The sequence below is a fragment of the Hemicordylus capensis genome, chromosome 8 (assembly GCF_027244095.1).
Source record: "Hemicordylus capensis ecotype Gifberg chromosome 8, rHemCap1.1.pri, whole genome shotgun sequence".
In the NCBI taxonomy this organism is placed as follows: Eukaryota; Metazoa; Chordata; class Lepidosauria; order Squamata; family Cordylidae; genus Hemicordylus; species Hemicordylus capensis.
In genome coordinates, this window is record NC_069664.1 from 31370210 (window position 1) to 31393333 (window position 23124).

General features: G+C 47.5%; 1 protein-coding gene across 8 annotated transcripts in view; it reads right to left on the reverse strand.

The window, feature by feature from the left end:
• Positions 1-247: 247 nt before the first annotated feature.
• The window catches only part of CADM1 (cell adhesion molecule 1), a 247638-nt gene continuing 224761 nt past the window's right edge, over positions 248-23124 (reverse strand). For 4 of the 8 annotated variants that reach the window (XM_053269304.1, XM_053269306.1, XM_053269311.1 and 1 more), the window contains 3 exons: positions 16870-16923; positions 4698-4829; positions 248-3349 (listed from right to left, as the gene is read on the reverse strand). In XM_053269304.1, the coding sequence (XP_053125279.1) occupies positions 3231-3349; positions 4698-4829; positions 16870-16923 (305 nt within the window). In that variant the 3' untranslated portion in view covers positions 248-3230. The remainder of the gene's footprint in view (positions 3350-4697; positions 4830-16869; positions 16924-23124) is intronic. The other 4 variants (XM_053269305.1, XM_053269308.1, XM_053269307.1 and 1 more) reach the window with 1 other exon arrangement.

Genomic DNA, 23124 nt, shown 5'->3' on the forward strand with positions numbered 1-23124 from the left:
TCCGGGAAACAGAGGCAGCTGCCCCTCCTCTGGCAACGCCCCCCCCCCCAGCCGGGCTCCTTAGGACGAGCCGCTACTGGACAGCGCAGAAGCCGTGGGTGGGCGGGGCGGATGGGCCAGACAGGTGGTGTGCTGTGGGCATCGGGGTCCTTCCAGGAGGAGGCAGACAGGCTCGCCCCAGCAGCCCATGGTGTCTTTGGAGTCTTTCCCCCAAGACGCGGCAAAGAGTGCACAGCGAGGCCAAAGGTAGTTTTGTAACATTAATTTGTTTTTATTAAGAAGACAGATACTTTATAGTACTTCTTTTTCTTTGTAAAAATGGTATACATGAACCAATACAAAATGTGAATGGGAAGATATGGAAATGCGTTTTCTTACACGGCAACATCGTCCATGGACACCTTAAACAGAACCGGCCTAAAGGGGGCAAAAGTAAGAACGGTCACGCCGGGGAGTAAAGAACAAGCTCATTTGGCATCAAGGCTGCCTGCTTCATTTGTGTCGTCAACACTCCTTGTTCCGTTTCACCCCAAGCCACAGAACCCCAAGAAACAAGTTTGTTCTTTCTCCACTCTTAACAAATGCTTGTAATCTAACCCTGTACAAATCAATACTTAACAATACATTTCAAACAGTGCACTGTATTACTTGCAGGAAAAAAAAAATCCCTTTAAACTTGATACGCAACTAAAATCCATAATTTCCTGTTGTGGTTGCTTGTTGTGTTTCTCTTCCAACGTGTGGGGCCAAAACATTTCGTGATCTACCTGAGACGGAAAACACCAATCAAAACACATGGACCTGAGACATGTCAACATTATTAAGTCAAAGTTACATTGGGAACACGGCACTACTGCACACTTTTCAAAACAAAGAGAAGCTGCTCAGGAAAACAGGATGCCGATTCCATGACCGTAGAAAAGCCCCCCCCCCTTCCAGTCACTATCCTTTGCCCTTCGGTGGATCGTCGGTGGTCTCAAGTGGTACACGAGGCTGAGAAACGAGAACCGCGCAATACAAAAAAATATTGGCTCGAGCATAAAAGGGTCAGTTTGCGTTTTTATGGTTTGAAGGCTTGTGAGGGAGAAAAAAAGGAAAACACTGTACCAAAAAAACAAAAAAAGGGGGGGTTTGCTTTGCATACCTGATCGGTCACTAAAAATATAGCATCTAAATGGTTTAATTTAAAGAGCAAATACATCTTTAAAAGTCTCTTTTTTAAAAAACAAAGGAGATGCTGACATTCAGAGAACGTTCTATGTTAGCACAGCAGTTGTAAAAATCCATCACTCAAAAAATCCATCACTTCTTGAAGTGTTCCCCTTCTACCTTCCCAACGTGAACTGGGGGCTGAGCATAATTTTTGTTCACGCCAAAGGTGTTTCCTCCTTTTTAAAAGGTGTCAGATGGGTACATCCCCCACTCTCCTGTGCACCTTGACATTAGGACTGTCCACATTTCCCCCTTTTTCTGGTGTGTGTGTGTGGGGGGGGCGGGAATAGCAAGTGGCAGCCATCAGTCCTTGGCTCTCTCTTTCTCCCACGGCTTCAGATCTCCAGCATTCTCAAGGTAAGCTTATTTTTAGTATCTCTTCACCATGACTACCATCATGCAAGGATCAGTAACTTGTTGGCAGACGGCTCTTAAGGCTGAGGAAAGAGGCCAAGGCTAGCATTCAGAAGGTGCACAGTTAGGGAAATGGAGCGGGGCGGGGGGGGCGCTCAAACACAAAACCTCACACACTCAACATTAGAGTTTTGGATTAAGTAACTGAAAAACCTCCATGCTGATTTCTCCACCTCTGCTCTGACCTTTCCGGAACAGAGATGCTGGGCAGTCCAGCATGAAAACAATCCCTGCTTTTCTTCTCTCCCCTCCTGCCTTTTGTCAAGTCAAATCCGAAGGAATGAAAAGTTTCACACAGTCTCTGGTTGGAGACCTCAGCATGACCAATATCTAATGTACGGTACTTGCAGGCTGCAATCTTAGCACCTCCCTTTCTCTCCGTGCCCTCTTTAACCAAGTACAAAAGAGAAGAAGGGATAAACAGAGGCAGAAATAAAAACGTTGGCTGATTCACATGCCTTTCACATCAGAAAGATTTTTCTGTTTCTAGCAAATTACAGCGATGTGAGGCCAATTGGGAACCGTTGATGGGATCGTTTGGAACAGAAATAATTAGAGCAGAACTTCATCTCCCCTCCCCCCTTTGTCTCCGGTGACAACTCAAATTTGCCTGCTTGCATGGAAGGAGCAGCCCTCGGCTGTCACGGCTGCTTAGGGCAAAGCGCAGGAAGATGCCTCCAACGCCCAGCTCCTGTCCAGACAGGACGAGGTGTCCTGAGTCGAGGAGTCTTTCGACACAGACTCTGATCTCCTGGGGGGCACACACTTTGCTTGCAGATAACCAGGCACGGTTCTGTCTCGCCATGAAAGCAGAGCCAGATCTCACAAGCGGCAGCGCATTTTCTAGTCTTCGCTGCACTGGAAACCAGGGCGGCCGCAAACCGTTCTCCTAAGAAGTTTGTTCATCCAAGCTTTCATGACAAGGGAGTAGAATGGATTATGGACACACTGAATTTCAAACGATGAAATCTAAGGTGTGCTGGTTCTCCTTTGATGACACAGTTTCAAACAACAACAACAACAACGAAAAACAACCCAGGAGGGTTTTTGTTTTTTTTAAAAAACAGAAACAAAACAAAAAACAAATGAAGAAAACACTTGAGAAAAAACACAAATCTATTTTCAAGGGATCCCAGCAGGCAATTCCAAGAGAGGCTAGGAAGAAAAGAAAAAAGGAATATGAAACCATATGCTCTCCTTCCCTCCCTCCACCCCTCCCTCCAATAAAACAAGAAGTAAAACAAGGCACAGAATTTTCTGCAAATGATGGAACTAAACTAAATCCAAGTCGGACTTGGCTGGAGAATTAAAACCCAAAGAAACTGAGGTGTCGAACAGCAGAGTGTACTTTACAAAGAACACTTTCACATAGGAAATCCTGGACTCGCCCACACACTTCTCCAACCATTCATTAAAAAACAAACTAAAAAACAAAAACAAACAGCACTGGAGGGGGAAAGGAATTAAAAAAAAAAAAAAAGACAGAGAGAGACAGAGGAAAAAAAGCCATAAGCTGGTAGCAACTTCCAACATCACTGTCTTTATCTTCTACACAGGGCCAGTAACTGTCCGCGGTTGGACACCTCATGGAAACCAAGACGGATCTAGATGAAGTACTCTTTCTTTTCTTCCGAGTTATTCTGTCCTCCTTCTGCATTGATTATAGCTGTGTCAGCGTCAGCTGCATCGTCAGCTCCTTTGGCTTCGTGAGTGAAATATGTACCTGGAAAGAGAGCAGGACGAGCCGTGACTCCCAAGAGGGGCTCTAGGTGGGAACAGAGTCCGGGCGTTGGTCTCTCTCGTTCAGGACTGTCTGCACAGATGGGCAGGAGCTCTTCCGAGTCAGAGGTCTTTCCCAGCCCGACCTGGAGATGCCGCCAAGGACTGAGCTGTGGCCTCTCCCTACTGCTCGGCAGAAGCACCTCCCAAGTGGGAAAAGCAGCCCCAAGCCAAGGCAGGCCCAGTGCAGCAACAAGCCGCAAGAGCCACCCTACACAACTGCCTGCAGCCTTATGACATGGTCATGAAAAGTGGCCATGGGACACACAGTCTGTGTGATGTAGAGTGCTGGGTGTGGCCCCGGAGCCCTGGGCTCGCCTCCCTCCTCAGCCGCTGGGTGACCTGGGGCCAGTGAGTCGCTTCACGGGGCTGTTTGTGATCCTAACGTGGGAGGACCCCAGGCCTACTCCCTGTGCGTCCCAACTGACAGGAATGGTGGATTAAGAACCAGAACCCACACAACGCAGCCAAAGACCTCCAGGTCGCCAGAGCAAATGCTCACATCGCCATCAACGGCCATGCACCCTTTAAGTCCTCAAGAGATGTGCACCTGCCAAGCTCTACCGAAATGTCCCTGCATTTCCAGTACACAAACCCACCACAAGGAATGCAGTGGAGGCTTCTCCCTACTTCTCTTGCAAGGAGTTCCTGCCCAGGGCTAAGCCAAAACATGCATTTTGCAAGACAATCTTCACTCCAACACAGTGCTCCCTCTAAGGCATGTGCATGTGCACACAGGTTTTTTGATGTCCATTTGGTTCAATTAGGAAAGCGCCATTCTGAATGCACATGTGCTCACACTGCCTTGATAGGGCCACCCAGAACAAAATTCATTTATGCACAGAGATGGAAAAGCAATATTAGAGAGAACACTGCTCCAATATGAAGAATTTTGCTCTGGTTCCCAATGAGGGTAACCCTCTGAATGGGTTGCCTCTTGATTTTCCTCAAACTGGGGGAGAGCGGGATGCATGTCATCATGTAGCTAAGCTTCTATACTTCCAAAGAGTATGAAAGCAAGGCCTTCTGTTCTCACTCTGAGCCGACTTGGTGATATTCACATAGCCAAAGCTGATTGGTTGTTCTGTGCCAGCATCACCACCACCACGCTGGGCTGCTTGCTACCAGATGGACTGGATCTTCTCAGGAAGCACTTCCCCCACCCATTTTAAAAGTGGTGCGTGAAGAAGCTGCTATAAACATCAGACAAAAGCGGCAAGCAGATGAGCACTGACCCCTTGTGCTACCCTCACCAGTCTTGTGGCAGAAAATTCAGTGTGGCCCCAAGTTACCTTTGTGTCTTGCAAAGTATCGGCCCAAAATGATAAGGAGACAGAGCATCGCAAAGACCACGACGGCAACAACTCCACCGATCACGGCATGGTCCACAGCTGTGATGGCACTTTCCTCACCCGCTCGAGAATCTGCCATAATTAGAAGGGGAAATGGTAACCATCGCGACCCACAAGCAGTATTTACTTGCAGAGCTGAACAGCCCTCCCCTCCTGGACTTTATTTTTTGTTTAAAGCAAAGGGGAAAGGGGCCGAAGGGGGATTCCCAGGCAAGCCACTTCAGGCAGGAGAACAGCCAGGCCTGGCCTCTGCTGGCCAGCTCACAAAGGGCGTCCTGCCCTGAAGCAGCAATGGAGGCGCTACTAGATGCAGAAGGGCAGGCTAGGGCGGGTCAGTGGCGGGGGCGGGGGGGGGGGGCGGAGAGCAGAGCATGGGAGCATGGAGGCAGCATCAGCTTGAAGAGGAGCCCTTCCACACACGTACGTGCCCAAGAGTGAACCCTGAGATGGGGGGGGGGGAGAATGATGAAACGTCACCCTCACCCTCACCCTCCTGAATCATGATCTGCGCGGCCAAATAAAATCCCAACACAATAGTTAAGGGGCTCAGCTCTCAAAGTGCCGGTTCAAGGAAGGAAACAATAATGCAATCCTAGCTTGACAATTTCAAGGTTGTGTTTTCCACATTCTGTGAGGCATCGAGGGGCAGAATTCTCAATCCCAGCTAAAAACCCTTCTGAAAGAAAGACAGCAAGCCATCAGGGCCCCCTGCTTGGTGTCATTTATTTAACCACTCAGCATGCAATTAATGTGCCTTGATCAGCATCCCAGCCCCCGCCCCGCCCCACCCTTGGGAAGCCGGAAAGACTCGCTTGGTTGGGGAGGACGCCGAAATAAACCCAAAATGAGCGATGGCTGTGTAAAATTAACGTATAGCAATGTAAACAATTTTAATTTAAGAATGCGGCCGCGCCATTGGCCCTCGCTGCAATTCTAATGGCAACCAGGATTTATAATGTAGTAAAACACAATTATTCTCTCGTTGATTAATACATTAACATTTTGGAATGGAAGCTAAACCAGTGTCACCATCCCCCCCCCTTTTTATTGAGTTCAAGCGTGGCACCTCCATTAAAATGATTTACTGGCCATCCCTTACAATTTAAGCACAGCAGCAACAGAAACGGTAAAATTCTTTTAACTTTACATGATTTGTGAAGTCATATGTGAAGGATTTACCATTTAAATCTTCCCCTACAAGAAGCACACGGCCAATAAATCTGTCCCCGCACCCCCCGAAGCTGGCCAGGCACCTAAGAGAAATAATGCGTTTCACCAGGAAGAGCGTGCGTGCAAATACCAGTCAATTTTAAAAAAAGATTTATCCCGGTCTCTCCCCAAAGAACAGAGCGAATCTCTGAAGCCTCCACCTCTAATAATATTTGAAGTTTATCGATCAAGTGTACAGATCCATGACAGCTAAAGGTAATGGTGCTCTTTGGAGGCGAGACCTGATACAATGCTTGCAGTATGGTCCCAGGATTTATGCTTTCTATCGATATTTCCAATTCTGTTCCAAGATTAAGCACCAAAGGATGTAAGTAAATAACTCGTGACCGAGAGTGCTGTAAAAGGCAGTTTAATTAAAAACAGTTTCAATTAAGAGAAGAGGAGTCCTTCCGAGGGCTCTCTGCTGCTGCCGGCACCAATTCCCCTTTGAAAAATAAGAGCAGCGCGTCCAGGTTGTCCTCAGGGCAGAGAAAAGTGGGTCAATAGGAACACCCCCTGCCCTGCAAGGCTATTGCAGGACGAGGGCCACTGAAGAGAAGAGAAAGGCACGAGACAAGCCATGCTTGGTGAGCACTGTTGCCTACAACTCCCACAATCCCCAGGTGCAATGGCCTATGGGAGTTGTAGTCAACATCATCTGGGAATCCCTCTTACAGAGAACAGTGTCCAATCGTGAGCTGCAGTCAATGCAAAGGAGGACCAGAAGCACTGGCTCTCCTTGGAAGAGAGTAAAAGCCCTCGCTAGCAACCCACCCATTCTGGAGTCTTCCTGTAGTGGAAACCAAAGAAGCTACTGGGGCAGATCCCAAGCTACTTTACAAGAAATTGAGCCAGGATTACAACACTTCATGGAGATGCTCAAAAGGCAAAATGTGGGAAACATGGGTCACCCTGGCAGCTGAAGAGCAGCAGGCATGTTTGGCATACAACCCATTTGTGATGAGAGAGAGAGAGAGAGAGAGAGAGAGAGAGAGAGAGAGAGAGAGAGAGAGGGGATAACCCCAATGATCTCTATCTTGATAGAGGCAGCAGTTATGCGAGGGCAGGATGCAATCGGGAGGCAGCAACCAAGCCAGCTAGAACACCACAATTCTCCAGAGAGAGAAAAATCTATTTCTGAACCACCAAAAAACTTCCATAGACAGGGAAAAGATTGTTCTTCCATAATTCCAAGTTGGGCATGAAAAAACCCAACTTCTATTTCATAGAAAATGTGCCCATTTAAGTGAAAGGGATGAAACTGCTTCCCGCAGTGAACAGCTTTTTGAACTTGTCCAACTGCTGATTGACATTCGCAGACCCAAAGCGAGGAGAGTGGCGACCACCTCACAGGAGGGCCCTCTGCTCCAGTGGGCGCACACGGGCTGCTCTGGCTGGTCATGCTGCCAAGCTAGCAAGATGATAGCCCTGGCTTGTGTGAGATTAAGGAGATTGCCACACTGTCTGGAAAGTCTGGAAAGCTTTGCTTGGGTGGACCCCATCCTTTTCCAAGGGGCTCACCGAAATCCACTTGTGGTGGGCAGAGTAGTAGGAAGGTGACACAATCCAAAGTTCTCCCGTGATCATTCCTCTCCTCCTCCCACTCCAAGGAGCATGGCCTTCCCTTCCTGGCCACACCCAGCTCCCCGAGTGTCCCTTGCCCGAAAAGCCAACAGAAAATTGTCTGCTTCTTCATGGGTTTCCCCCAATTAAGGGAAGACTACCATTTCTGCGTACTGCCTCCAAGGCTTTTCTGAACATAGGCAAGCCCTGCTCAGAGCACTCCTTACTGCTTTCTAAAACTGGAATGATTTTTTGTGGTGGTAAGAGAAAGTCGCCATCCTGCTGGATGATGCTGGAGTGGGAAACATCCTTTCACAGAAATGTGGCCTATGAAAGGACAGAAAGATGGCAGAAACCAGGGGCAGGTCCAGTGAAGTTAAACTGACACGTGCTGGTGAGCAACTGGTTTACAGCAGGTGAGCATCTGGCCCACAATATCCCCATTTAAGTATCGGCCAACCCCACCTGCTCTCCACGCTTTCTCTCATGGCTGCCATTCGTCCTGCAGCAATTTAGTCCTCAGTGGTGGCTCCTCGTCCAGCTTCTTCGTCCCAGAGAAGCCTGGGCACGTTCTACCCTACCGCATTCGTCCAGCTGGTTTTATTAAATGCGGTTTCTTCCGCTGGGATTTGCACTCACATTTTTCTATATTATTTCTATGAAAACAGAAGCTTTGCAGAGTGCAGTCAGAGTTTATTTTACCTTGTGCATGGCTACGTATCCCATCTTTGAGTGTACATATACATTAAAAAAACTAACTCCGATGTGCACAGGATGCTCAGTGCAAGCGGAGGAGCACTGCATCCGTGGAGCCAGTCAGGGGCACCCTCGCCCCGCCTTAACGGATAACAGGCTCATGTTTACATTAGACTGTCAAATGAGGGGAGCGGCTTCTTTTGAGGTCTAGCTGTGAGTGCATGGCACCGTCATCCTACAGGAAGGCTGCACTTATTAATCAGCCTCCAGGCTGCCCTGCCTGCTTCTGCATCACACTCTGCTGAATAACTTCACCTGGAAACAGCATCACTGATTCTCAGTCCCTTCCTCTGGGGGTCAGAGTACCTGTTCTCCCCCCTCTGTTAGGCTTTAAAAGCCTCTGAAAGAACAAGACAGAGTCCAAGGGCTCCCCCCTCCCCTCCAACTCTGGAATGTCAATCTCTGCTCAATCTGCAGGCCACCACTTTTCCTTTGGCTAGCCACACAGATGCCCTGGAAAGTCTACAAGTGGGGCAGGGAAGCAAAAGCTCTCCCCATCACTTCCCCCAACAAGTGGCATTCAATGGTATACTGTAGGGGTGTGCACAAAATGGGCTGGCCTGGTTTGGTTCGAGGCTGAACTGGCCTCAAACATGACCATGCCAGTTTGTTTTAGCCCCCCCGAACCCCGCCCTCCATTTGGTTGTTTGTGAATTTTCTTTTATTTTTTTAAAAATTGTACTTACCCCATCTGGGGGACTTCTCCGAGGTGTGTGTGGGGTCCCGTGAAGCTTCCCCTTCCCCTGCTGACCTTCCTAATGCCAAGGATCACCTGGTTTGGACATATTTCAGAACTTTCCCCCATCACGGCAGCCATTTTGGAGGCTGCTGCACATGCGCAATGGGCCCCTGCATGGGCCTGGGTCATGACCCGGCCGAATAACACCCAAACTGGGTGATTTTTGCAATTAGAAAGGCCGGTGAGGGGAGTGGGAGCCTCTGTGGGAGCCCTGGTGGCCTTGGAGAAGCCCCCCGAAGCAGGTCAGTACAGAGATATATATGTATCTCCCCCCTCCCCAAAACAGCTGAGGGGGTTTGGTCCAGTGTTGTGCCAAATGGGGGGGGGGGATTTGGCTTGACATCGAGCTATTGAACTGAACCAGTTCGACTTTGAACAGGTTCGGATTCAACCCTGTTTGCACACCCCTAGTATACTGGAAGTTCCACACAGCCCTCTTGATGACTAATAGCCAGTGATGGACTAATGCCCCATGGACTGCCTTAAGCTAACTTAATGGCCATCAGCACATCCCACAGCAGCGCATCCCAGGAAATGTGTCGCTTGAAATACCTCCTCCCAACACCCCTCTCTGCCCTCCCTCCAGTATCCCAGGCCGTTTGGTACTGGCACCTGGGAGCTGGAGGAAACCCCTCAGATCTGCCCACTCGCTGTGCCATTCTTCTCCCACTCCCACCCTCCTGTGGTCTCCATGGTCTCTTCGGGTGGATATCCATGTTTAGAGGGAAGGGAAATGCCTTGGGGATATTTCAGGCTTGAGATTTAGGCGTTTCTTTCGTTTTAAAGGGAAATGGAAAGATCAGTTTTGACTTCTTATACTCGAGTGACTTCCAAACAGTGTTTAAAAAAACCCCATGGAGGAACCAGCTGGTGGTCTCTGGCTGGGGTGCTGCGTTGGAATGAGCCTTTTCTATTTTTAGAGACTTCTGGAAGCAAATCAATTTTTTTTATTTCAAAGTGTCACAAGATATTAGATCATGCATTTTCACTTCTTTATGTAACACTTTTCCTTTGAAGTCTTCAGAGTGCAAAAAACAAATAAAATAAAATTCTCAACTGAAATAGAGATTTATCTGCTTATTGAGCTGGCAACTTAGAAGTTATAACTGACACCCTCCAGCTGCCCAGCAACCCACAGAAATGGGTCAGCATGTCTTGTTAACATACATGAAGCCGCACACGTGGGACCCAACAGGACAAAACAGATACGTTCTACATGGGTTTTCGGTTGGCTGCAGACGTTTTCTATGCAAGGCTGATGGCCAATTATGAACACAGAATATTCTATTTTAGAGCAAGTCCCAGTTAAGTCCCTTGGAGTGTCCAGGGCTTGCGGATACAAAAGGGACGAGCATCAACTATGCATTGAGTGATGTCAATCTGAATGCCTATGTTGACTACAAGAACTATGCCAGAAAGCGGGGGGGGGGGGATGTATTGGTATTTGCCTTAGAAACAAATATATGACTTTAAAAAGAGGTATCTGCTGGAATCTGTGGTCCCCATTAATGTCATCTCTTTAACTAAAGAGGGAAGAGGAGGAACAAGGTCCTCATGACTGCAGTGAAGGGGGACAGGTTGGATGGCAAAATGTGCTGACAAAACGCCTCATTATTTGCTAATCCTAATGTGTTATTCTTCCTTAAGATTTGCTTTTCTCAGCACCAATTCAATTACAGATGCTACAAATCCTTCTGACATTTAATTCCCTGTTGTCAGAGAGAGCAGCGAACGTATATACAGGCACAGTTTTTCCATTAAGATGTTAATATACATTGGGGCATGCTGGCCTTTCATCCAAGGAGTTTCCTGAAGGGTGGGCAGATGAGAAGGAAAACACAGGGAGGCGAAGCAGAGCGAGGTGGGTTGCCAGACGGATCCCAACTTGGATGATCAGTGCCAGTGCTAGAATTGACCCCTCAGCCTTTAGATTTAGAAGGCAATGGCGGCCATGACTGGGATGAAGCTGGGGTATGGGCCTCATGGGTTTCACTGAGGGTTCCCCTGCATGTTCCCCTCTAATTCAAACACTGGTCGGCACTGCAAATGGCTGCAATCACTTCCAATAGTTAGCAAACAACATTTGGGCACTTGTTAATGTATATAAAATAGGTACTACTAAGAATGGACTACTCTAACATAGTTCAGAAAGCAATGTGAGACAGATATCCCAACAGGTTGCAGGCGACCCTTGAAGACACCCAAGTTGTTCAGCAAAGTGTCAAGCCTGCATGACTGATCAAAATCGTGGACGCAAATCAGATTAATAAGGGTGGTTAATACATGAGCGAATGGTTCTCTACAAATGGGTAAACAAACTACCCCACGTTTAACTGGCTTACCACAGCCATCCAGGATGTAGTGTGTTCTGCACAGTAAGGGCTGTGGCTGAACTGAGCTGGTATTTTCCGCTCTGAAGATGATGCCTCATTTTGCTCCCTGAACAGGGGTGGATTTAAAATTTAAAATTCCTGAACATCCAATGGCAACTTGCTCTGTAAGCTAGAAGAAGCCATGTTGCCAATTTGGGTAAACTTCAGAAGACTCATAAGGAGGCCAGCACCACGGGCAGAATTGTACCTTCTCTACTGCCTGAGATCTGGAGAGCAGGGCAAAGTAAAGTAGGCAGTAGCAGACAGGAAGGATCCTCAAATATGATTAAGGCACTCGAGTTCTAGCAGCATGGGGGTTGGAGGTTTATTTATTTTATTTAGCACATGTCTATATCACCCCATATAAAAATCTCTGGGTGGCTTACAACTTAACACACTACCGGGGTGTGTTTACAGGGGTGGGGCAGTGGACAGGTGAGACAAAGTCTCTGCTGAGCTCAGGAGCTGGGTCAAAGGGTCAAGCTCAAGGGTTGTCCAATAGCACATCCAATGACAAAGCGTCAAGCTCCACTCACACATCTGGCCCCATGATTTTATTTGTAAAAAGCCTCAAGAGCAGGCGCGGAGGCCAGTGGTGGCCCGGGTACTGTCGCCACTGTGGCCATCTAGCCCCGCCCCTGTGCTTGATGTCAGCTGCAGGGAGTGTTTAGCCATGCCACACGTCTGAGGTCAGATGTGGGGGCATGGTTTAGCTCCCAAAAGGGGCCACGTGGCCCCCTTTGAGAGCTAAACCTAGCACAGCCAGAGCGACTCTCCCTGCCTTTTAAAGCCCATGTGATGCCTTTTGGGAGTCAAATCATGGCCCCCGCGTCTGACTTCAGATGCGGGTGGCGTGTCCGGGGTCCAAGGGGTGGCGGCCCGAGTTCTTTGAACCTGTCTACTCAGTGGTGGCTCTGCCCCTGTTTAAGAGCAACAGTGGAGGAATGACAATGCTGATGCACCTACCACATCAGCAGAAGGGCGTTATACTAATTGCCCTACTGGTTGATTAAGTTGACGCCCACCACCCCTTCAGCTGCTGTTTAAGTTAAACACACACACACAGAGAGCACCAAACTAGGTGTTTAAGGTCACCTCACTTGCAGCTGGGCCCAGGGCGTCCTCTGCTGCACTCTGCTTCTAAAAGCAAGAGGCACTTTCCACTCTCTTTCCTCCCTGCAGCCTGCCATAGCTCTGGCAGCATGACACTCAATACATTACAGTTCATATTTTTAATATCTGGGGCACAATATAAGCAAAACACTTAAGGAGCTCCAGCTGCAGGATGCTTTATTGCAATGATTTAACACATTTGCTCCACAGGGTCTTGTTTTCTACCTCCTTGCTTAAGTTTTCTTTGGCTAAGTTATGTAGACCAAGGTATTAAAACTCTCTGTTTAGGGAAGCGGGGGACGCTTTGCACTCTGGCAGGCCTGGTGTTCCTCTCCTGCACGCACAGGGCTATGAAAGCAAAGGTCTGATGGATCTCTTCTGTGCAGGCACCGCACGGCTGTTAATTTCAGCACATTCGATTTAAGGCTGCCTCCCACAGAAGTTTGAACAGCTCTTCTATTTCTAAGGGGAAATTAATTTTTATAACTGTGATGATTCCAACACACACACGCACACATGGCACATCCAGAGATGCTTTGGTTCCACGGCGATGCACTCTCTCTCTCTCTCGAGGCATCCCCAGCAGAGTAGATGTTTTATTTTAAAGCCAGGACTGGAACTCAGCCTTTAGTACAGGAGAGGAGCCCTTCCTCTGAGCAGTCACCATTCCTGTTTTTGTTTTTAAACACCACAATCTTTTTCTAATTATTGGGAGCATAGTGATCAATTGCAAGGAAGTCAGTCCTGCCCTGGAGCCTGCTTTCAAGAACCCAACTCTTTGTGCCTCCCTCAAAGAAGCCTCCTATGAAAACTAAGCTGGCCCTGAGCCCGCCATCAAACTAAACAAAAAGGGGAAACTATCTAGCAAACACAACATCAACCTGTACAACTCATCCATCTGCTTGGCTCAGGGGGCAAGAATGCACATCTGCCTCTGGCCCATTAGCAAGCAGATCAACACCATTTGCCTCTTCCATGAACACAGTTGGACAGTTCATCCAATGGACAGTGGGTGAAGTGACCACACCAAGCCTAGAGCAATCCCAACAAGTGGACCAATTGAATTTGGTCTCTCTGGATTCAGTTCAGTGGGACTCCGTTTGCCCAGTATTAACAAGGGCTGCCTATTCTGGAGTAAACCTGTCTGGGCCCCGAGATGATTGGAGGAGGTCTTTCCACAGTGACTGAGATTGTGTAGGGGTGACCAAGGATCACAGCCCTTCTCAGAAATAGACCCCACCCCTGCAATGCCCTCCTTTAGCCTTCTCTCATGAGTTGGTTTTATTTCATTATTAGATTTCTATTCTTGTTGCTATTGGTGTTTCAAATAATTTTAATGCTGGGTGGTTAGCTCCTGTTATCCTAACGTTTTGCACTTTAGGGATAGTTTTAGAATATTTTGCTGCTATTTTCACCTATTTTGCATGAAATGTGTGTTTTTGCTTGCCATTTTATCATAAGCTCCTTTGAAAGAGAGATTGTTCTGCCGAGTCGGTGTCGACTCCTGGTGACCACAGAGCCATGTGGTTTTCTTGGTAGAATACAGGAGAGGTTTACCATTGCCTCCTCCCCTGCAGTGTGAGATGATGCTTTTTGTTGTCGTCACTGAAGTGAGCATCTGCCTCCAGCACCTTCCTATATCGCTGCTGCTCGATATAGGTGACTACAAGTATATATATATACTAGGCACAGTCTGCGAAGCATACCGGTGGGGATTCGAACTAACAGCCTCTTGCTCCCTAGGCAAGCTGCTTCCCCGCTGTGCCACTGCAGCTGATGCTCCTTTGAAACGTTCTCTTGAAATGGTGGGGTATAAATCGATTACACATACATACATTACAGTTATGGCTGTACAGACCTCACTGAATCTCTATCCACTTCTCCAGAGTCTTTGGGATGAAATGAGCTAACCCTAACCATATGCAATACAGCTGGCACGGAAGGTCTCCAAAGATCACCTAGGCCAGAACTGTCCCCGTGACTCGGATCCATCGTGACTCTGATCAACTAAGGAAACCAGATCCGAAGGGATACAATGGTTTTAAGGGCAGCCAGTATTGAGTGTGAAATACAGGCAAGTATTTATCCATAATAACCTAGGAGGGTTGGAACTGCGAGCTGGAAGCCCCAGAAACAGGAAATATTATTCATTATCCCAGTTTAGCATTAAGTGTGCGGCCCCTATTCTAATTTATTGATGGGCTATTTAAAGATGGTGTTAACCTGTTTGTCTTGTATTATAATTGAATTTGGTCTCTAATTTAAGCAAGCGAAATTCAAGGAGTTCATCCTTCCTCAATCAATACGTTCCCCCTTCAGTGACCCATTTCAAGATAGCTTCATAAAAAATAATGCATTTTGTTTTAATAAATTTAATCACTATGACAGGTGCTCAATTTTTATTGGCTGCTCCTCCAGACATCTCTTTGCCAGAGAACAAAGCCACGCTTACAATCAATAGTAATTGATTAATCAGCATCCCCCATGAACAAAGGTGCTAATCAGTTTTTGATTAGTTAATCAAACTACATGGAAGGGCTACATAGGTCCCTTTTGATTGTACCATGTTTGACGACATGCATATCTGGAGCAACATCTTAAACATGAGATGTGCTGGGTTGGAATGGAATGAAGAAATGAAACAGGACTTCATCTGCCAAGTTACCGAATGAAGAGAAGCAGAGAGTGAGATGCTGGAAGTAGCTCTGATCCCCGACTCTCCTCTTCTCCATTTGAACTGAACTGATGAGGTTTACGACTAACAGGAGAAATAGTGGCCACAATTTTTCACCACGAGCCAGCATGGTGTAGAGGTTAGAGTGCTGGAGTAGGACCGGGGAGACCCGAGTTCAAATCCCCCTTCAGCCAGGAGACTTGCTGGATGTGACTCTGGGCCAGTCACTTCTCTCTCAGCCTAACCGACTTCACAGGGTTGTTGTGAGGAGAAACTTCAAGTATGTAGTGAACTGCTCTGGGCTCCTTGGAGGAAGAGCAGGATATAAAATGTAGAGAATAATAATTCACAGGGAACCCATGTTTAAATGAACAAAATTGTGCAAGAATGTGGCCGTAGTTGTGTGAAATTCCCTTTCATTTATTGTGCATAACCTGCTGCTGGACTATCTTCAGCCTAATAGTTACAGAACTTGAGTGTTGGTAGAGAGAGGGTGAAACCACGATGGACACAGGAGACCTCAACCAGCAAGGAGCCAGAGCCTCCAGTTCTTTGGGGGAAGATGGGGACAGGGCGAGAAATCGGGAAGGGTCTTCCAGAACACTTTGACAGGCCATGGTATTATTTCATGAGCAAGTCGCCAAGTCAGTCAGAATCTGGGATTTTAAACCTGGTGTTTGCGTAAGAGGCAAGAAAGACGGTACCTCTGGGCTGGAATCATGTGCAACCCAACCTGTGATTTCACGCAGCCACAGGGCTGGCATTCTGTGGCTCATATGGCTGGAATATGCAGTTCATTTTATAAATGCCAAACTAGTGTGGGATAGTGGAGAGTGTTTAGGGACCTGGGTTCGAATCCCACTCAGGCACAAAGCCTACCGGGTAGCCTCGGGGCAAAGCAGCAGCCCCCTCACAGGGCTGTTGTGAAAAGAGGACGATTCCCACTTTTGTTGTGCCTTGGGCTTGGTGGGGGAAAAAAAGACAGGGTACATATGTGATAAACACACGCTAGAAGAGGAAAACCACCAGCCACCATCTTTTGGGGGGCAAGTTTTCAATCTGATGCAAAAAAACAGGGTTGATGTGTCTGATTAGTTTACAGACGGTTGTGCAATGAAATAATTGCCCTCTCTGCTCCCTGTGCATTGATGAGAGGCCTGCCATGGCAATTTCCCAGCACCACACGACACAGCAAGCAGCTCAGACACTGGCAATGTTGTGCCGGAGACACCCCACCCCGCTGCACGAATCCAGCATCCTTCCTTAAAGTGTTTTACAAATGTAACAAAATTTCAACTGAACCATTCACTAATTAGGATTCAAAACATTATTTCCAGCAGCTGAGCTCACAGCAGCTGCTGGACAACCTGTAATATAATCCACAGTGCCCTGCCCTCCTCTTCCTTCCACGGCCCCAACCTCTCAAGTGCTGCGTTGCAGGTTGGTACAATGGTGCCATGGCTAACCAGTGGCCAGGAAGAGGGAGGGCCGGGCCGGGCGGGGCGGGGCGGAGGAGAGGGAGCTCTTTTCTGAACGCTGGGCCTACGCAGCTGATTAATGGGGATGCTGCCACACAGCCATTGTGAAAAGAAACAAACAAATACAACACAGCCAGGGTGCAAACAAGGTGGAAAGCAAACCCACAGACAAGAGCCACATTGGCTTAACCTAATGACTAGCCCTTACCTGAGAGGTCCCCATAGTCCAGCTCTTCGGCGGAATTTGGCAACTGAGTAAAGCCTTACAAGTAAAAACAAACTCATTTTTCTTTGTGTTCCTCAAGGGATGAGAAAACAAAACACTTAAGAACCAAAGATGAAATTTTTCAAGGGGGAAAAAAAAATCAAGTCAATAACTTGCTATCTGACAGAGCTGTTGCTCAGATTAGCTTACATCGAGGCTCTGCAAAGACTTAATATATTTTACACCTCTTTTAAAATCAACCAATAGACTGCCAGAAGAGATTTCTCAGTCTGGACCACTGAACAGACACAGAACATGAAGGCGAACGTTCAGAATCACTCATTCGGCACTGCATGCAAAACATCCCTTCCCATCGCCCGACATCTATTGGAATTGCCAAGATAGGGCAGTGCGTCACTTTAGTCAACAATGCTATTGAGATTAGGAATACATTTCAAGATGCAAAACAGAGTTCTGGAATTTGGTGTCAACTGGCCTCCTTTAGCAATGTTGCCTAAGGTCGCCTCGCCCTTGTGGAGATACCATGAACCGCACTTTCCAAAGGTCACGGCAACCAGTGCATGGACAATGGAAGTTGCATTGTCACCGGAGAAAATGGATTGCAGCTTTTTGTTTTGGATTTTTGGTCACAGAAAATCCCAAAGCACGATGTTTCTGGGAAAGCCCCCTCTCAAAGCGAACAAAGCAGCTGGACAGGAGCCCCTTCCTGCAACCTCCTCATTAGCAGAACTGTTGGCAACCCACACAGTTCTTTGGTTTTTCTCTGTTTAGAAAGGGCTCTTCCATGGGAGTGCAATTATCTCTGATTTTCCTCAGCCAAAGGCCACAATGAGACCCAGAATGCCTGGAGGCCATGGAAGGCCCCCAAGTTGGACAGGAAGCAGCTCAGTTCTGCCTCTTGCATGCCTTTTCCCAATGGAAAAGCAGCCTCCGGGGCGGAAACCGAGGGCAGGCGGGGAGGGAGGGAGGTCAACCCTTTCCCTCCAGACAGCAGCAACCAACTATTTTACCAGCTAGAGTAAAAGAAAGGATCCCATTGGCTTCACTGACAGGGAGGAAAAGTGGCAGTCGGGGAAAGGGTTATGCACTCTCCCGGTCTCCTTTTCTTCTGCTCAGAATCGCAGCCTGCCATGACTACTTTGGGGTTAAAAAAGCATGGAGGAGAGCAACAAAAAACTCCAGGTAACGAACTCTGCCCAGTGCACTGGGCCACCACATGGAGCATCAGTTAGGGATGTGCTCCTGGGAGGGCATCACTTTAAGGGACCGGGAAGGTGCTTCCTACCCGCCCATCCCTGCCCCGCTGATCCCCCCCCCCCCGCCCAGCTCTTTCCTAAACCACGTGGGTGGAGGGCTGCAGCATTCCTGCTTGCAGGCCCATTCAGTTACCATGCTCATTCATGGCTGACACATGTGCATGCCATGAACGTGGTGACACTGAATGGGGCTGCAAAGAGGAACACTGCAGCCCCACACCCACATGGTATAGGAGAGAACTACGGGGAAGCAGTGAGGCAGCGATGGGCAGGCAGGAAGCACCTTCCCGGTCCCTTGAAGTGCCATCAGTTTGAGCCAAAAGGCTGCGTCTCCCCTGATGTGGAAACGGAATGCCCAGGGGCGCACTCTTCCCTGCTCAACAGCAAGGGAAAGAGGAACACGTAGACAGAGCTGCCCACTCCACTGACGTGCGTGGAGAAGCCTCGGGAGAGATGGGTGGTGTGTCTTCCTAGGACCCCCCTTGGTCAGCTCCTGTTTCGTCCCATGGCTTTAGGCTATGGCAGTGCTCCGATGACTGTTACCGGAAAGGTGGAGAGGGCTCATGCACACATCTGATTGTCAGGAATGCAAGCTTATGCCCCAGCCTGAGAGCAACCTTGGATACCTGTGCTGTCTTGCCCTTCACACACGACATCTGTGAGGCCTGTGGGAAGACCTTGATGGCTGAACAAATGGAGCCCAATATTGGAATAGTCTTGGAAACGCATTGCAGCTGTTGATATAGTTGAGATCTGATGTGGCTAAGTGACCACAGCTCGGGAACTCCTTGGCTTGAAACTTACTCACTAATGAGATGTTTGCAGAATTCAGCATGAACTGGAAAGGATCTCAGGCTTAAATAGCTTCATGGAGGCAGCCATCAATACTGTCCCTTCCCCCAAAGACCCCACATGAGAAACCCGCAGGCAAATAAACTGACCAACAAATGTCCATGGGGTGTGCTTCTCTGGGAATGCCTCAAGTACAGGCCCCCACAGCAGAAATGGATATTGCTAACTAGGGATGTACGCAGAACTGCAGCTGGGTGGATTGGGAGCGACAGGGCTGGTGCTTTAAGGGCGATCATGCCCATGGCAGAAGCAGGTTATGCATGGGTTCAGAAGCTGTGCCCACTCTTCAGGGATTGAATCTGGCAGTAGCCTCCAACTGATTTGTGTTTGAACATCACCATGGGGTGAATGAGACCCTCCACCCTCGGCACACTGTTTCTGGCTTGCAAATGCACCGTGAACTTCTGCAGAGCCTGCAGCCTGCCCCTCATCAGCTAAGCAAAGAGAATTTAGTGCTCAAATTCTATGCTGAAGAAACAAATTAATGACAAATGTGACTCTGAAGCCACTGCTGCAATTCAGAAGACGTTGCAACTTTGGGCTGCAAGATCATCTTTCGAGGACTACAAAGCAAGTTGATTCTCAAAAACATTCTTTAGAAAATTCTATTTTTATCTCCTTCCAATTGCTTCTTTTCAGAGGATTTGCCTCTTCCACTTAAAGACAACTTTGTTTTCTTAAAAGTAAAAAGGGCAACGTTGCATTTTTTATGAAGCAAAGACTTTTCCAAAGGAAACTGAACAGTTCAACTCTCCCTTTTCTATTGGCACCCCGGTAGTTTTAAAAATGTCATTAGAAATTGTCAAGAGGCATCTTAAATGTGCCACAAATTACACCCTGGGTTTTCTCATTACATTTTTCATTTGACTATTAAAAAGACTTTATTCGTCATTTCTGATTAGAAAGCATTCATTTTTCTTGCAGTTTTTCAAAATAAATGAGAATTAACTTCCCAACTGCATACAATGGTCTGCTGCTCAGAATTAAAGCAGTTAGAATAACTGGGCACTAACGTCAGATCTCCGAAAACCACGTCTCACAATGCTGCTCTGTAGAACAGCGCATTACTTTATTAAACTATTTCCAAAACAGCAACCAATTAAAAAAATTTAGAATAGAGCCTAGAAAATATTGTTCTTATCTAATGAACAGGTCTGTAAAGCAGTTCTGTAGTACAAATGTCCTTACCCGAACTGACTAAAAGAGATTCTGGATTTTAGATAGTGCCTGGCTAAGAAGTTGTTTTAGAGATGGCACAATGTCAAAACAATTTGTTATGGGTCAGCTAACAATGTTTATTATTATTATTATTATTATTATTATTATTATTATTATTATTATTATTAAGCAAGATATAAAATTTCAAAATATATTTATGCAGAATCGAAATGAAAAATGGCAGAGGGGTTTCATTTTGAACCACCAATGCAGGTTCTGCAGCTCTTAGAATTCTTGTCAGGCAGACATTCAAGTCTAATGATTAGCACAATGTTATCAGTTAGTGTTCATAAGAACATCGCTGCTGGATCAGGCCCAAGGAGGCCCATCTAGTCCAGCTTCCTGTTTCATACAGTGGCCCACCAGATGCCTCTGGGGAACCCACAGGCAAGAAGTCTGTGCATGCCCTCTCTCCTGCTTCTGTTGATCCCTGGCAACTGGCATTGAGAGGCATCTTGCTTCTGAGCCTGGAGGTGGCCTATAGCGCTCAGACTAGTAGCCATTGATAGATCTGTCCTCCATGAATTTGTCGAAGCCCTTCTTAAAGCTGGTGGCTGTCACCACATCTTGTGGCAGAGAATTCCATAGGTTAATTATGCGCTGTGTGAAAAAGTATTTCCATTGGTTGGTCCTAAATTTCTTGGCCTTCCATTTCATGGCATGACCCCTGTTATGCGAGAGGGAGAAATATTTCTCTCTATCCACTTTCTCCACACTGTGCATGATTTTATAGACCTCTATGATGTCTCCCTGCAGTCGTCTTTTTTCTAAACCCCAAAGGCCCAGGTGTTGTAGCCTTGCCTCATAAGAAAGGTGCTCTAGGCCCCTGATCATCTTGGTTGCCCTCTTCTGCACCTTTTCCAGTTCTACAATGTCCTTCTTTAGGTATGGTGACCTATGAAGTTTTCACAGCTGCCGCACATTGTGTTGACACTTCCAAGGAGCTGCCCACCACAACCCCAAGATCCCTTTCTTGGTCAGTTACCAACAGCTCAGATCCCATCAGCATATACTTGAAGTTTGCGGGGGTTTTGCCCCAATATGCATCACTTTAATTGGTGCTCAGAACCTGACCCTCTTGGATCAGCACTTTGATCTGGATCCTGCCCACCCAAGCTTAAATCGTGAGCCAAGACTTTTGCTTCTGCTGTGGGAGTTCTGTGGCTGGCATTCCCAAAGTGTTTCTCTTTTTCAAAAAGCATATATTTGGGGTGGGGCAGGCTGGATCAGGGCCATGGGGCAGGGGGATTGGAGGGGCAACTTCTTTGCCCCTGCATCAACTCCCTGGCTGATTCCTGCCCTCCCAGAGCGAGCTATTGGGGGAAACTGACAGGCTCAGTAAGTCCCAAGGGCAGTGGTCTTCCACAGGCAGATGAAGGCCTTTACTTCGTTCTGGCTGCTCTGAATGCTGTTCTCCTCTTTGATCCTGCTGTGATTTTTCTATTTCAGTTGTAATTGCTACGCACATTTTAATTTTAATTTTTTTTGCTCCAAATGCCTTTTTAAAAAACCTGTTACATTTTAATTACTGTTCCCAAGTCTTTTGTAGACTAGAAAAGGGACCAATGAACAAACAATTTATACAATTTGGTGTTTATAACAGAAAAAGTGGTATTTTATCTTTTAAGTGCATGAGGGCGTTTGCTTTTCTGGCCCATGTCTTGGCTTCTGTCTAACCCATGGCGCCCCATCCACACCCATTTCACATCCCAATCTACTTTTATCGGCTTTGAGGATGAGGGGGACACCCCCATCTTTCCCTTGGTGACATCGACATATTTTTCTGCAACCAAACCAGTTCCCAATTTAATAAGAGGGCTGAAATCCAATCTCCAGACTGAACTGCTGTTTTTAAAAAAGTCCCTTCGGGGTTGCTGTGGTAGCCGATCAGCTAGATCCTTGACACCTGTAATGTCTCCACTATTACAGAGTTTTGGCTTCCATCAAGACTAGAAGGAAGGAGGAAGAAAATGTGAGGGCGGCAGTGTTCAGTGGAAGATACAGGCAGCCTGTGCCAGCAGAGAGGTAGGCCATCTTGGCTCCCCAGCTGTCGAACTACAACTCCCATCATCCCCAGCCATCATTTATTGTGGCTGGGGGTAATGGGAGTTGTAGTTCAGCAACAGCTGGAGTACCAGTGGCTCATACAGCCACATTTTTTTTAAAAAAGGAAGACCTTCCCAGTGGCCCTGGCCTGGGGCCATACATGGGGGCACAACCCAGGAGAAGGGAAATGAGCCAGATCTCTGGATGGACTGCATAAGGCCCCAAACGAGGAAACCTCTAGGAAGGACCTCTAAGTCTGAGCCATTGGACTCAAAGGTGCATTTCATCTTAAAATGCCTTTCTCCCCCCCTCACAAAGTGGCTAATCAGAGACCCAAAGGAGGGGAGGGGAGGGAGGAACAGCCATAGAGACAGGTGCCCTCAAGTCAAGCTTCATGGGACGATTCCTTGGAAAATCCACTTCTAAAAAGGAACCCCCCCCCCCAAAAAAATTAACAACAACAGAGGGAGGGGCTTGGGTGAGCCATTTGTTCCACCTCTCCATCATGTGGCTGACCCACTGAACCTACTGATTTGGGAAACAGAAGCTCTTCTGCACTGTGAGGCAGAAGTTAAAAGGTGCGCATGTGTGTGTACAGGGCAGGGTTTTGAAAGAGGCACGGCAGTGCAGCCAAAGCCAGAGATCCAGCGCCAGCGATGAACATGCTGTTAGAATTTGGACAATGAATGCAGAAAAGTGGGAGTGGGGGGTAAAAAATGCATATATGGAAATTTGCAAGTTTAAGATCTCAGCTTTTACACAGCTGAAGAGTTAAGATGTTCGTGCTTTAAACTTGCCCATGCAGTTTCTGTAACTCCTGCACTGCGGAAAAAAGGAAAGGCGGGCAGCTGCTGTCGTTTTGCAT